Source organism: Diospyros lotus, chromosome 7 (genome assembly GCF_014633365.1).
Source record: "Diospyros lotus cultivar Yz01 chromosome 7, ASM1463336v1, whole genome shotgun sequence".
NCBI lineage: Eukaryota > Viridiplantae > Streptophyta > Magnoliopsida > Ericales > Ebenaceae > Diospyros > Diospyros lotus.
In genome coordinates this window covers 20,357,622-20,370,686 of record NC_068344.1, presented here as the reverse complement: position 1 = coordinate 20,370,686, position 13,065 = coordinate 20,357,622, and the positions used below count along the sequence as shown (strand labels likewise).

At 38.7% G+C, this 13,065-nt stretch overlaps 1 protein-coding gene across 1 annotated transcript; it reads left to right on the top strand.

The window, feature by feature from the left end:
- The first annotated feature begins 5,447 nt into the window (after positions 1 to 5,447).
- On the top strand, positions 5,448 to 12,822 carry LOC127806275 (glucosamine inositolphosphorylceramide transferase 1-like). The gene is made up of 4 exons (XM_052343465.1): positions 5,448 to 5,971; positions 6,095 to 6,217; positions 10,193 to 10,360; positions 10,821 to 12,822. The coding sequence occupies exons 1-4, from the start codon at positions 5,729 to 5,731 to the stop codon at positions 12,525 to 12,527; spliced, it is 2,241 nt and encodes a 746-aa protein (XP_052199425.1). The 5' UTR covers positions 5,448 to 5,728; the 3' UTR covers positions 12,528 to 12,822.
- The last annotated feature ends 243 nt before the right edge of the window (positions 12,823 to 13,065 follow it).

Sequence of the window (13,065 nt, the reverse complement as noted above, 5' to 3'; positions counted from 1 at the left end):
AGATAGTAAACTACATGATAGTCCATAATTGATTGATTAGAGCCCCCATTTAAAAAATCTAATTAAGGACTATGAACATCTAAGGCCATGCTACTTCCCTACTAGCGCCATGTGTCGACTGCTAGGGCTTCATTTGCTGTTGTCTGCTGCTAGCCTCAAATTTTCAATGCGTAATGTAATTCTATCCAAGTGAAATCGTGAAATGGTGAGCAAAATGATGGATTTTGGGGTGAGGAAATTTAGTGGATTTATGGTTGGAAATTAATAGTGGGCTAAAGCTAGGGGAGTAGGCTATGATTGTGAGTCTCCATAGAAAAATCAAGTGTATAAATATGGGGAAGATAGGGAGAAATTAAAGGAAATATGCTAATAAACGTAGAAGGGAGGAGACAGTGAAAGCTACAGATCAAGAATTTCGAAGTGTGCGACGGTGACTTGAAATCTTTTGGGAAAGACAAGTTTTTATGTTTCTTTTACCTTTCAGAGGCAAGTTCTTACTTCTTTTTTTCCCTTTCATATGCAAGTTCTTAAGCTTCTTTTCCATTTTTTAGGCAAGTTCTTTTACCTTCTATTTGTTCAAACAATTGGTTCCTTTTCGATATGAGATTTGTACTTGAAATTCTTGTATTTGGACAAACTAATCATACACACTCTATTATGTTGCATCCCGTCATCTCCTCTTGAACACTTATTAGATCCTAGTTGAAAGCTAAATAGGGTTTCAGTTCACCCTATATTCTTATGGGAATGATGTTGTATCTACTTTGGGGTTAAGGACAGAAAGGTAGGAAGGCATTTTGTGTGTGTGTTTAGGTATCTTGCGCATGGAGTTTTGTGGTGGAATTGCACTAGTAGTCGACCAGTGTGCTAAGGCTGTCGACCATTTTTTGGGAATAGTCTCTTGTGGTCGACCGTTCCATTCAAGTTTATCGACCGATCCTGCTAAGTCACTGCTAAAAATCAAGTCAAGGTTCGGGGTTGCATTAATTGTCATGGTAGATCATGTCATGAACCTCAATTCCTAAGCATAGAGATGTGTATGGCATAAGAGCATGTGCGAGCATTTGCATGGGAATATTTGCATGTGCATAATCATGGTGTTATGGGTAATGTGTGGTCATACATGAACTTATATATGTTTACGAATTGTTTACACATGCATGATTATAATTTTGCACAATTATTGTTTTGTGAGGCAACTATGTTCGTGGGGGTGTGTTCAGAGTTTGGTGGATGAGCGCTTTACGCGAGGGAGGTTCAGCTCGCAAGCTCAATAGGTGTTCGGAAAGCCTAACTGAAGGGAGCTACAGCTCACAAGCTTGGTAAGTGGAACTCGGTCCGCATGTTGATGCTTGATTTGGAGATATGTATTTTATATGCATTTAAGGCCTTGGGTTGAGCTATAAATGGGCCCTAAGGACTGCATATGTGCACTTATGTACATGTTTGCAAATAATCATGGGGTTTCAAAGGCAAGTGTGAGCATATATGTTTGTTTACATTTTTATATGATGTGGGTATGCGAGCATATATGCATGTATTCATTTATGTATGATGTGGTGGAGTATAGTATGGGTGCACTTAATGTGTTATGCTATTCGATAATGCTTTGATTCCTATTGCTTCACATTCCTTTCTAATTGTACTTGCTGAACTTTGCGACTCATACTTGCTCTAACATCATTCCAAGTTGGGGAAAATCGAAGTTCATAGATGAGTCTAGTGGCATTCAATTCTTTTTGGATATATGTGTACAAAGTAATTTTGACCAAAAAGATCCTTGGAAGTTGTTACTTTCGGGTGCATGGGATAAGTTGTCATGTTTTGTGAGACTGGACTTAACTGCACCTCTCATGTATCATGGGTGGTTAGGTCCTAATGTTATTACTAAAAGAATTTGTGTAGCTTGTTTTTGTTGTATTAAAGTCTAGAGAGTTTGAAATGCTTTTACTTAAGTTTATATCTATATGTATCAATCTTTTTGGAGACTTTCTCTCGAATTTCTTGATAGCAAGATCTCTGAGAACGAGGGTCGCCACACATGATACACCCAAAGTTAACAAGAATGACATGTGTCCACATTGGCTAAGGTCGACTTCATTCGCTATATAGGCCAAGCTTAGTCGCATTGATTGTATAGGCCAAGTTTGGCCTAGTTAACTATGTGGGTCAAGCTAGGCTGTAACTAGTATCATTCACCACCTAAGCTAGGCTCAACCTCATGAACTACATGGATCAAGCTTAACCTCGAGACCCTAGGGCCAACCTTGGCCCCAATTTTTAGATTATAACAGGCTTAGCCAAGGCTCTAGGATCTCTGAGTTGGTATCATCATCTGTAATGTAGGAAAAGATGGCAATAATCACCTACGATACGGAAAGTCTCAATTTTAGCTATGGTTATCATTTCTAATCGGCAATGATCATCATAATCTAATCTTAAGTGAAGAATTTGCCCAAACTAGCATAAACAAGGGAGGAACTATCTTGTGAAGTATCCATTCTCAATACCAACTATATCCATACACCTTACTTTTGCTCTTTTTCTAACTTAGACATTGGAGAGGCATTCTCAACAAGCCATACGATAATACTTAAAAATTTCTCTTTTACATGATCCAATTACTCGATTCTAGGTTCAAAACAACTCGTATCTAAACTAGTTATTGTGTCTTCTAATAAACACATTGATGATCAATTTCTTGCATTGCCAATAAAAATGATTATTTATTAATACTATATATGAATTAGAGGCACATCTCATGTACTCTACCATAGCCGCATGGATTTTTTTTCGTCGTCCTTTTTTGCCTTGCATGGATTCAGGTAAAATTTTTAAGCCTATACCTTCCTCACATAGACCCCAGATGTTGGATATCTATTGGATCAAGTAAAAATTATCATCTCTAATTTAGACAGTGAAAAAGAAAAGAAAATAAACAATAAATACAAAGAAGTTCATAATCTATGAACGACCCTTTTGAATTTTGGGTCTTTGTTTATATAAATACTAACAGTGTGGTTTGTGCCATCGAGCGTTTTGTAGGGCCGGCGTTTGGTCTAATAATATATATATATATGTTTAATAAAGTTGTACATAAAATAATATTTATTTATTTATTTTAGTGATTAATGATTGGATTGTATTTATAATTTATATATTATATTCTAAAAACCAATTTGAATTTAAATAATAGAAGATTTTTTTTTTTTTTTTGAATTACACCACGAGCACCCTCCCTTGATGCTTCATTACGAGGAGAGGAGATAAATCCAGCATACCCAGACAAGCAGTCGCAGAGAAATTTGAACCTGAGTTTCAGACTTTTCCACGCCCTATGTGAAAATCGCTCAGGCACCCTAGGGGCAATAATGGAAGAGTTTTATCAAAATTACAAATTAAGCTAGATACCATGGGAGATGCAGTTAAAATATGTATATATATATATTATAAAAGAATTAATGTTTTAACCTATAAAGAGTCCTGAATTAACAAGCTGCTGCAGCAGCCAGGAGGCGTGGAACTAACAATTTTTAATTGGAATTAGAAACAAAACTTGATTCTTTCCTCTCGGGTGGGTCTTACTCTTGGTCTTGGCTGCGTGGTGACGGATTCTCCAGTCTGAATTCCAAGGTGGAAACACATTGGGTGGCGGCGATGGGACAGCAGAGCAAGAGAGATGATGGAAATTGGACTCATTTCGGAATTGGAATTTGACCGCAAAGGTTGCCGAATTAAGTCGAAGTCGAACGCCTACCGCATCTACGCAAAGCCTAATCAACAGCCCATATGCGACGCCAATCAATGCTAAGCCGCCCCCCGCCCAATTTAATTTGAGCAATCACCCACATTTTTTTCGTGCTTAAAAGGGTAAAAGAGGTAATAATATAAAATTATTATGTTATTTACGTCGAATAATATAACGTTTATCTAATACAAATAAAATTAAAGGAAAGACGAAAACCCCACTCCCTCTCCCTTGTATGTTTGCGTCAATTATGCAAACAAACTTGATACGAACAAGAAAATAATAATATTATCACTAAATAATTAATTTGAACATTCAATAAGAATTAGACACAAATCATCTTGCCCAACAAAATTCTTCTAACACTTGTTTATGAAAAAAAGTGTTATTTTTGTTAATAAAATTATTAAAAATAAGAAAAATGATTGACATATAATTAAAACAGAGTTGTCATGTTATTCGCGTTGAGCAAATTTTATGTTGTACGATACGAATTTACGAGGGGATTGTGTGGGTCCCAGCCTCTCTCAATAAATTTTATATTAAAGATGTTGGCAATAAATTTTTTTTTATAATTGTAATACTTGTCAAAATATAGGACTGTGCTTAAAAAAATAATTAAATAAAATTGTGAAATTAGAATGCAAAATTTTGATACGGAATTAGTGAACATAATAATGATTGATTGGTTAGAATAATAAATCTATCTTCACATTGGTTTGAAAGCCAATCTCCCTCCTTCGTATTAGTTAGTTTTATTATATTGTCTAAATCATGACCTCTTGATTCAGTTTAAAAAAAATGGGATTATTTATTCACCTTCTACCAACGACAAGCATCTAATTATAAATAAATTTATTTATGAATTTAAATTTCTAATATAGATATTTTTGGTAAATTTTAATATATCAAAAAGAAATTAATTAATAAATCAAAAAGGATTCCCCTAAAGCCGAGAACTTGGCAGGAGGATCTCACACCATCCATCACGATCACGATCATCTCGTGATCATCTATCTATCAATTAAATATTATAAAAAATAAAATATGTGAGCTGTCAACTGCCCTAAATTGACCCACCAATCACCATTTGACCCAGCCCATTAAGCCATTTTTTTGATTCGGTACATTCACGACCATCATCCTCCATGGATCGCATGCCCCTCCTTCCCCCCCATAATTCAAATATCAAAATTCCATTTTTCTCCATTTTGTCCAAACCAAACCAAACCCAACTCTCTCTCTCTCTCTCTCCCCCTATCTTTTAAAAAATACAGCGTATGTCCGCCGTTGGCTGAGCTGTACATAACTGTTGAGTTATTTACGAAATTACCCTACCAGAATTACACGATTCCTTCCCATTTTTGAATTTCTAGGCCCACGAGCCACGGCCAGGGAACCCCCCCTGGAAGAAGAGGAGGGGGAGGAGAACGCGGGTTGGAAATAGCAAAACCAGGCCCACTTGGCCCCAGTACCCTGCCACTTGTCCCTCATGCCCCGCGCGTGTACTTCATCCACCTACCTTCGCGCGTGGAACGAACTCTGTCCAAATGGGGTCAAACAGATGGAGCCTTCCTTGTTCCTTGTCATGTTCAGGATACAGAGCTGGTTCTGTATGTATCTATCTATATATACATGAATATATAAAAACATTACATACACATATGATCTGTATGTATGGAAACAGATAAATATATATATATATATATATGGGTTTGGGTAACGTTCTCCCCCGATAAACGACTGTGCCATTTCTGTAACTTCTGGGTTTCGCCATTGAAGAGTGAGAAATAACTTAAATAAGAGGGAACAGAGGAAAACCACACTCTGTATTTATATATAAATATACGTATAGGCTTCTGTGTTTGTGTATATCAGATATACAGAGACAGGGAGGTTGTATGTAATGCTGGTCAGAACACAACTATCTTTTACCTCGCACGCGGCGGCACTGTGAGTTCTTCCCGGCGCTTGTCGCAGATGGGCGGCGGCGGGATGTGGCGGTGGCGGTACGACCATTGTGCGGTGTCGTCGGCGTTTGGGTTCTTCCTGGCAGCCTTTCTCGTGCTGGGGTCGGTCGTCAGCTTCTACGCTTGGTTAATCTTCCCCCCTCACGTCCGTCCGACTCTCTCGCCGCTCGGCTGTCAAGACGACGGCGAGGGTTCCTGGTCGATCGGCGTGTTTTTCGGCGACTCGCCCTTTTCTTTGAAACCTATTGAAACTGTAGGTTCACCTTTTTTCTTCTTTTCTTCCGTTTTTTCTCGTTTGTTTTTAATTATTTTTTCTGGGTTTTCTGATTTTTGCTGGTTTTGTTTTGTGGGTTGAATTTTGAAAATGGTTTTCCAGGCGAACGTATGGAGAGATGAGAGTTCGGCCTGGCCGGTGGCCAACCCGGTGGTGACCTGTTCTTCAGCTTCAGATGCTGGGTTCCCTAGTAATTTTGTTGCCGATCCTTTCCTTTATGTGCAGGTAAATTTAATTTTCATTTCTTGTTTTTCAATTTATCCTGTGCGTGTGTTTATACACACACACACACAGATATATATATATATATATCGATAGATAGATAGATAGATAGATTGAATTTATTGGTAGAGAGTTATACACTTTGTCTAATTCATATGGAATTCCAGCTGTTAAATGGTAAAGTGTTTTGGTTTGATATGTTTGGCTTATTCAGTGCCTTCTTTTTCATTTTAAGTTTTATCTAATCATCCTCTCCGTCACCACCCTACATGTGGCCGAGCCGGATTACTTCCCCTGCTTAGGCTGTATACTCAGTTTTCTTAAACAATTGCTTCTTTCAGCTTGTGATTTGTTTTTTTGTATTACTGTTATTTTAATTTCATCTACCCGGGGGCTGGAGTTTCTGTCAAAAATAGGTCCAATTGGCGTGTTATGGAAAGGACAAGTTTTAGATTCAAAAACTTTTAGATTCAAAAACTAGCGGGTTGAAGCGTTAAAAAGGTCATGTTCTTCAGATTCCATGTATGCAATTCTCGATGTGAAATTCTACTGTTCGTTACTGGAAACTTAGTCATATCATTCCTAAAATGTTTCTAAGAACTAATTACAGTAGAACGGTAATGACATACTCTAAAATCAGTAAGAAAGACCTTAAAACAGAATAACCAGGTGCGAAAAAGCAGTTATTATTCACATTAGAACAGTGAGATGAATTCTTGAAAGGGGATGCCTCTGAATTCTTCTTCTATGAAAAGCCAACAATGCCCAGAAATTTGAACAGAAATGATAAAACTTTGACTTGTGTTCTAAACTCCTTAAGACATATTTTCTTGTTAACATTTCAATTCCTCTACGTGTGGGACACAAATGAGAAGGTAGTACCAAAAAAGAACAGAGAAATTAGTTTTTTCATTTGTGATTAAATATTTTTAGCTTTAGTAGCCAGATGAATCTAATTATTTGAATGATGTAATTGCAGAGAGTTTCTAAAATGAAGATCCTGAAGTCAGTTTTCTCACTTCTTTTCCCCTTAGTATCTGAAGCGAATGCATATCCATCTCAATCTGAAGAGATATGGTTTTCTTTAAGGGCTTTTATGGAGTTTCCTATTCCTTGCTTAAGTTTTCTAGTAATATTTACATGTTCAATTTTTGGTACTTCTACCAGTAGCTGGTCAAGAAGAGTCATATTATTATAAAGGTGTTATTAGATTAGCTGGCTAAGAATCACTAGTGCCTAGGGTGGGAGTTGGACCTTGGCTTATGGAAGAAGCCATCATCATTTTCATATTCATATCATTTGCCCAGTGGGAGAAAGGTTAGGTTAGTAAAGGTTCTTGTCTATTTTTTATGTGACATCATGGAACTCAAAGTAGTTTGCCATAAATTAATTTGTTTGGCATCTCTACTGGCATTAAACTCACGCAAGTGCCTATGATTCATGATTGGCTTATTCCGCCGCCGGCCGGCCCTGGTTTCTTTTCTTCCGATGAACTTCAGCAAATTAGTTACAGGGACAGGCCTTTTGAACTTGTTGCTCTTGTCTTTTCTCTTTGTATTATTTTTTTTAATTGAGATAGTACTAGTTTATCCCTCAGGGAGAGAGAGAGAATTTTGTAAGGTCAAGTTTAAGACTTGTTTGTGTGGAACTTGCTGCATAAACTGTTTGCCACCCTAGAAAAATAGCTATTGCTTGTGAAGATGAATATTCTTATGGTGAAAATCTTGGTTGGAGGCCAGTAATTTCTATCGTATGGCTTTTCTAGAAGTCTGTTCCTATATTTCATGGATACTTGGATTTGCCTGGAATGTTACTTTTCATTTCAAAAGGATAAGGCCAATAAGTCAATTCAAAGAAAAAGATGTTATCCTGGTAAAATAGATGCTTTTTATTATTTCTTATTTGATTCCTGTTTTTAGTGGTTGGAGATTTGTCCTTCATTTATTTTATTTTGGAATTTCTACATTTATAGGGCCTCATTTACCTGCAGTAGTCTATGGCTCCATTATCTGGTCCTTTATCTTCTTTTTTCCGCAGAAACTTGATATTTAAGAAACAATGTTCCTGTTGCCGAGCAATTTGTTTGACAACCTAGCTACTTGTGCATGTCCACTCTTGATGATAGATGTCAATGTTTGGAAGGCAATGGCAACAGCCAATTGGTTGGCTCCCTCTAAGGTTTCTTCTTCTGATATTGTTTTAGCATGAGAGAAATACCAGGATTTTTTAAGACATTAGCAGTTGTCGAAGGATCTTGGTGACATAAACTGTCTCTCTCTTTCTGTACCTGTGTCTCTGCCTGCCTGCCAGCATGGGTACCATTGTGAATATACAACATTTGATCCACTCCATTACCTGACAATGTCTGAAAGGGACTTATGCGGGATCTTCCTTCTCTAGGAATAATTCTTTTGCTTTCACAATTGCTGGTAGGAAAATCTAGGTAGGTATTATACCATGAGTATACAGCATCACGTGGTTTTGGTTTTGAACTTTTATGACTGCTTGAATCAGTGGTTTTGGTGACTCCGGGTCATGTATTAACACTTGCTACTCCTTTTTTGAGAAACTTAGAATCACAAATTGATGATAAACTATTTAACAAGTGTCCTAGTGCACGCACTTCCCTGCTATGTGAGGGTCAGGAGATGGGTCGATTCTATCCAGCCTTATTTTCGTTTAGCAAAGATTCTATTTCCCTAACTCGAATCCTTATCCCCTTCAAGTTACAAAGGGGTTACATTCCCATTGCTACCAAGGTTTTCCCTCAATGGTAAACCAAATATCATTAGTGATTCAGAGCTTAGGCCCTTTACCTTGGGTCTTTGTTTTCAGGCGTGTCATCTTTAGAATTTGTCAACAAAAATGTAATATGGCTTAAACTAAGCAGAAAGAAAACAGAATATATGGAATGTAAATTTAGTAAGAATGCAAGAGTGGAGGATGTTATAATAAAATTGGAAGACCAAATTTTACAAAGAAAAGACCATTTTCGATATTTGGGATCAGTGATTCAAAAAGATGGAGAAATTCACGAGGATGTCACACATAGAATTAAGGCAGGTTGGCTAAAATGGAGAAATGCATCGGGGGTGTTATGTGATGGTAAAATCCCATTAAAATTGAAAGGAAAATTCTATAGGACAGCTGTAAGACTAGTTTTGTTGTATGGCTCAGAATGTTGGGCAGTCAAATACCAACATGAGCAAAAGACGAGTGTAGCGGAGATGAGGATGTTAAGATGGATGTGCGGCTATACAAAAAAAAATAAAATTAGAAATGAAGTTATTCGTAATAAGATAGGAGTAGTGCCAATAGAGGAGAAAATGAGAGAAACTAGACTATGATGGTTTGGTCATGTGGGAAGGAGATCAAGAGACGCTTTTGTGAGGAGAGTTGATGAAATGGAACAATTAATCAAAAAAAGAGGTAGAGGCAGACCTAAGAAGACTTTGAGGGAGATATTAAAGTTAGATATGAAGTGTATGGATCTCAATGAAGATATGACAAAAGATAGAAATACATGAAAATCTAGAATTCATGTAGCCGACTTCACATAGTGGGATAAAGGCTGGATATGTTGTTGTTGTTGTTGTTTTGCCCCTTGATGCATATATGGGTCTGTTTGAATTCACTATTCTCTTTCAAACCTTTGATTTCGTAAAATATAGACATCCTTCTCATTCATTGTTCTTTTTCCCATATCTTGGCCAACCATTATTGATGAATTGGATTGTTTTGCGTCATGTCTAATTCAGTGTGATACCCTAGCAATTCCTAGCTGTTCTAGCTTGGATCTTGGGGAGCTTTTCGATACAATGTTTGCATATGTGTATGTCTGTGCACTAATGTTGTGGGGTTTGCAGTTTATGTTCTAGTTGCTTGCGTAAAACCTGAATACACCAGTGCTATATTTTCTTAATTGCTTGAAGGCTGTTGAGTATCATTGAACTGAGGTATATTGGCTTTATGATGCAGGGAGATACCCTTTACCTATTTTATGAAACCAAAAACTCAATCACAATGCAAGGAGACATTGGAGTTGCAAGAAGTATTGATAAGGGAGCATCGTGGCAACAGTTGGGCATTGCTTTAGATGAAGACTGGCATCTCTCATATCCATACGTCTTTGACTACAATGGGCAAGTAAGAACTTAATGCCTTGTCATCATGCATGTAACTGTTGCTGGATGAGTGTGGTTAGACCAATGGTGGATGATATTGACATTCTCCAAGTATTCTCCGCACCCCTACACCTTTCCTCTTCCACCTAAACAAGAAAGGAGAAATAAAGAACAAAAAATGAGCTTAATTAATATAAAGCTGCTGATAGTTGACTGATTTTTCAGGGCTAAAAATCAGTGTGCTTAGAATGATAAAGTTATTGTATGACTCTACCCCGTGGGCAAAATGGTCAAAGTCTTATAGAAGCCTTTGAAAGACAATAAAAATGGACGTGATGGATGACCTTTTAGGCCATAAAATCTAGTAGATTTGGTAACCCTGCGTTAGGCCTTTTAGCACCATTCCTCCGTTATATGCATTAAGATTTACTTCTTGATTGTGCTGCTGAATTGTATATGTGTTTTACTTTCTCTCCTTTAAGGTATACATGATGCCGGAGGGCAGCGCAAAAGGCGATCTCCGTCTGTACCGAGCAGTGGAATTTCCTTTGAAATGGACATTGGAGAAGATCATCATAAAAAAGCCCCTGGTCGATTCATTTATCATAAATCATGATGGAAAGTACTGGCTTTTTGGTTCAGATCACAGTGGTATTGGCACCAAAAAGAATGGACAGCTCGAAATCTGGCACAGTAGCTCACCTCTTGGTCCTTGGAAAGCACATAAGAAAAACCCTATTTATAACACACATAAGAGCATGGGGGCTCGCAACGGGGGCAGACCATTTGTGCACAATGGGAACCTCTATCGCGTTGGTCAAGACTGTGGTGAGACATATGGACGTCGAGTGCGTCTCTTCAAAGTGGAAATCTTGACCAAAGACGAGTACAGAGAAGTGGAAGTGCCACTAGGCTTTAGAGAGCCAAATAAGGGTAGGAATGCATGGAATGGTGCTCGGTACCATCACCTTGATGTGCAGCAGCTAAACTCAGGGGAGTGGATAGGTGTTATGGATGGGGACAGAGTTCCCTCTGGAGATAATGTTCGTCGGCTTATCCTGGGCTCTGCTTCACTTATAGCCGTTGCGGCACTTGTTCTACTAATAGGTATGCTACTTGGTGCCGTGAAGTGCATTGTCCCCTTGAGTTGGTGCCGCCACAATATGGGAAAGAGAAGTGATGCCTTATTGGCTTGGGAGAGATCTAACTTATTTTCTTCCAAACTACGACAATTCTGTAGTCGCTTGAACAAAACATGTTCTCTCCTACGGTGCAGGATGAAACAAAATACGTGTGTTGGGAAGTTGGTTCTCACTTTCTTATTTGCTATTGGAGTGGCACTGATGTGTTCCGGGGTGAGATATATCTATGGAGGCAATGGAGCGCAAGAACCATATCCATGGAATGGCCAATATTCCCAATTCACAATGGTAACAATGACATATGATGCCCGGCTCTGGAATCTGAAAATGTATATCAAGCATTATTCAAGGTGTTCTTCGGTGCGCGAGATTGTTGTTGTATGGAACAAAGGAAAACCTCCAGAAGCGGATGAGTTTGATTCAGCAGTACCGGTGAGAATCAGGGTAGAGAAGCAGAACTCGCTGAACAATCGATTCAAGGTGGATCACATGATCAAAACCCGGGCAGTTCTGGAGCTGGATGACGATATCATGATGACTTGTGATGATATTGAACGAGGCTTTAGGGTGTGGCGCGAGCACCCTGACCGGATTGTGGGGTTCTACCCCCGGCTAATCGATGGGAGGACGCTCAAGTACAGAGGGGAGAAACATGCCCGGACTCACGAAGGGTACAATATGATTCTGACAGGGGCGGCTTTCATTGACAGCCAGTGGGCTTTCGAGAAGTACTGGAGCGAAGAAGCCAAGGCCGGGAGGGAAGTGGTGGATAAGTACTTCAACTGCGAGGATGTGCTAATGAACTACTTGTATGCCAATGGAAGCTCTTCATCCGGGACAGGGACAGGGACAGGGACGGTGGTGGATTATGTGAAACCGGCATGGGCCATCGATACATCAAAGTTTTCGGGCGTTGCTATTAGCCGGAACACGCAAGAGCATTACAGGATCAGGAGCAATTGCTTGATGACGTTTGCACAAATGTACGGCAGTCTGATAAGCCGGAAGTCGGGATTCGACAGCCGGAAGGACGGTTGGGATGTGTAGCCAAAATAAACAAAGGCTATGTAGGATTGATTTGATGAAACAGCAGCAGGAGTGTAGTTTTGTTTGATTTCTGGGTACAGATTTTGGGATTTATATATATATATATATATATGCGCTGTGCTGTGCTGTGCTGTACTATAGACTCCCTCTATTCCTACTCCTCTTCCTCAGCTTATATATAGATATATAATACTCATTTCCTATAGGTCATTTGGTGGGAAAATGTACATTAGTTTGGAATACAAATGCGTTTCCAAATTTACTCTCTTTATACTAATTGTTCAGTTTGGAAATTTATTGGAAAAAGGGTGGATTTTCATGTAATTGTGAGCCTTGACAAAATAAATTACGGCTGCTGGCTGCTGGCTGCTTGACGTAAATGTGTCCTTTCGTAAGTAGATAGAGCAGGAGCAAGTGAGTGAGTGAGTGGGTGGGGTTGGTGGGTGGGGCTGTTGGATTGATAAGGATAACCATCACCCTCACCACCCCCTCATCGTTATCATCTTTATTGGGGGGAACGCTTACTCGATTCCCCTCT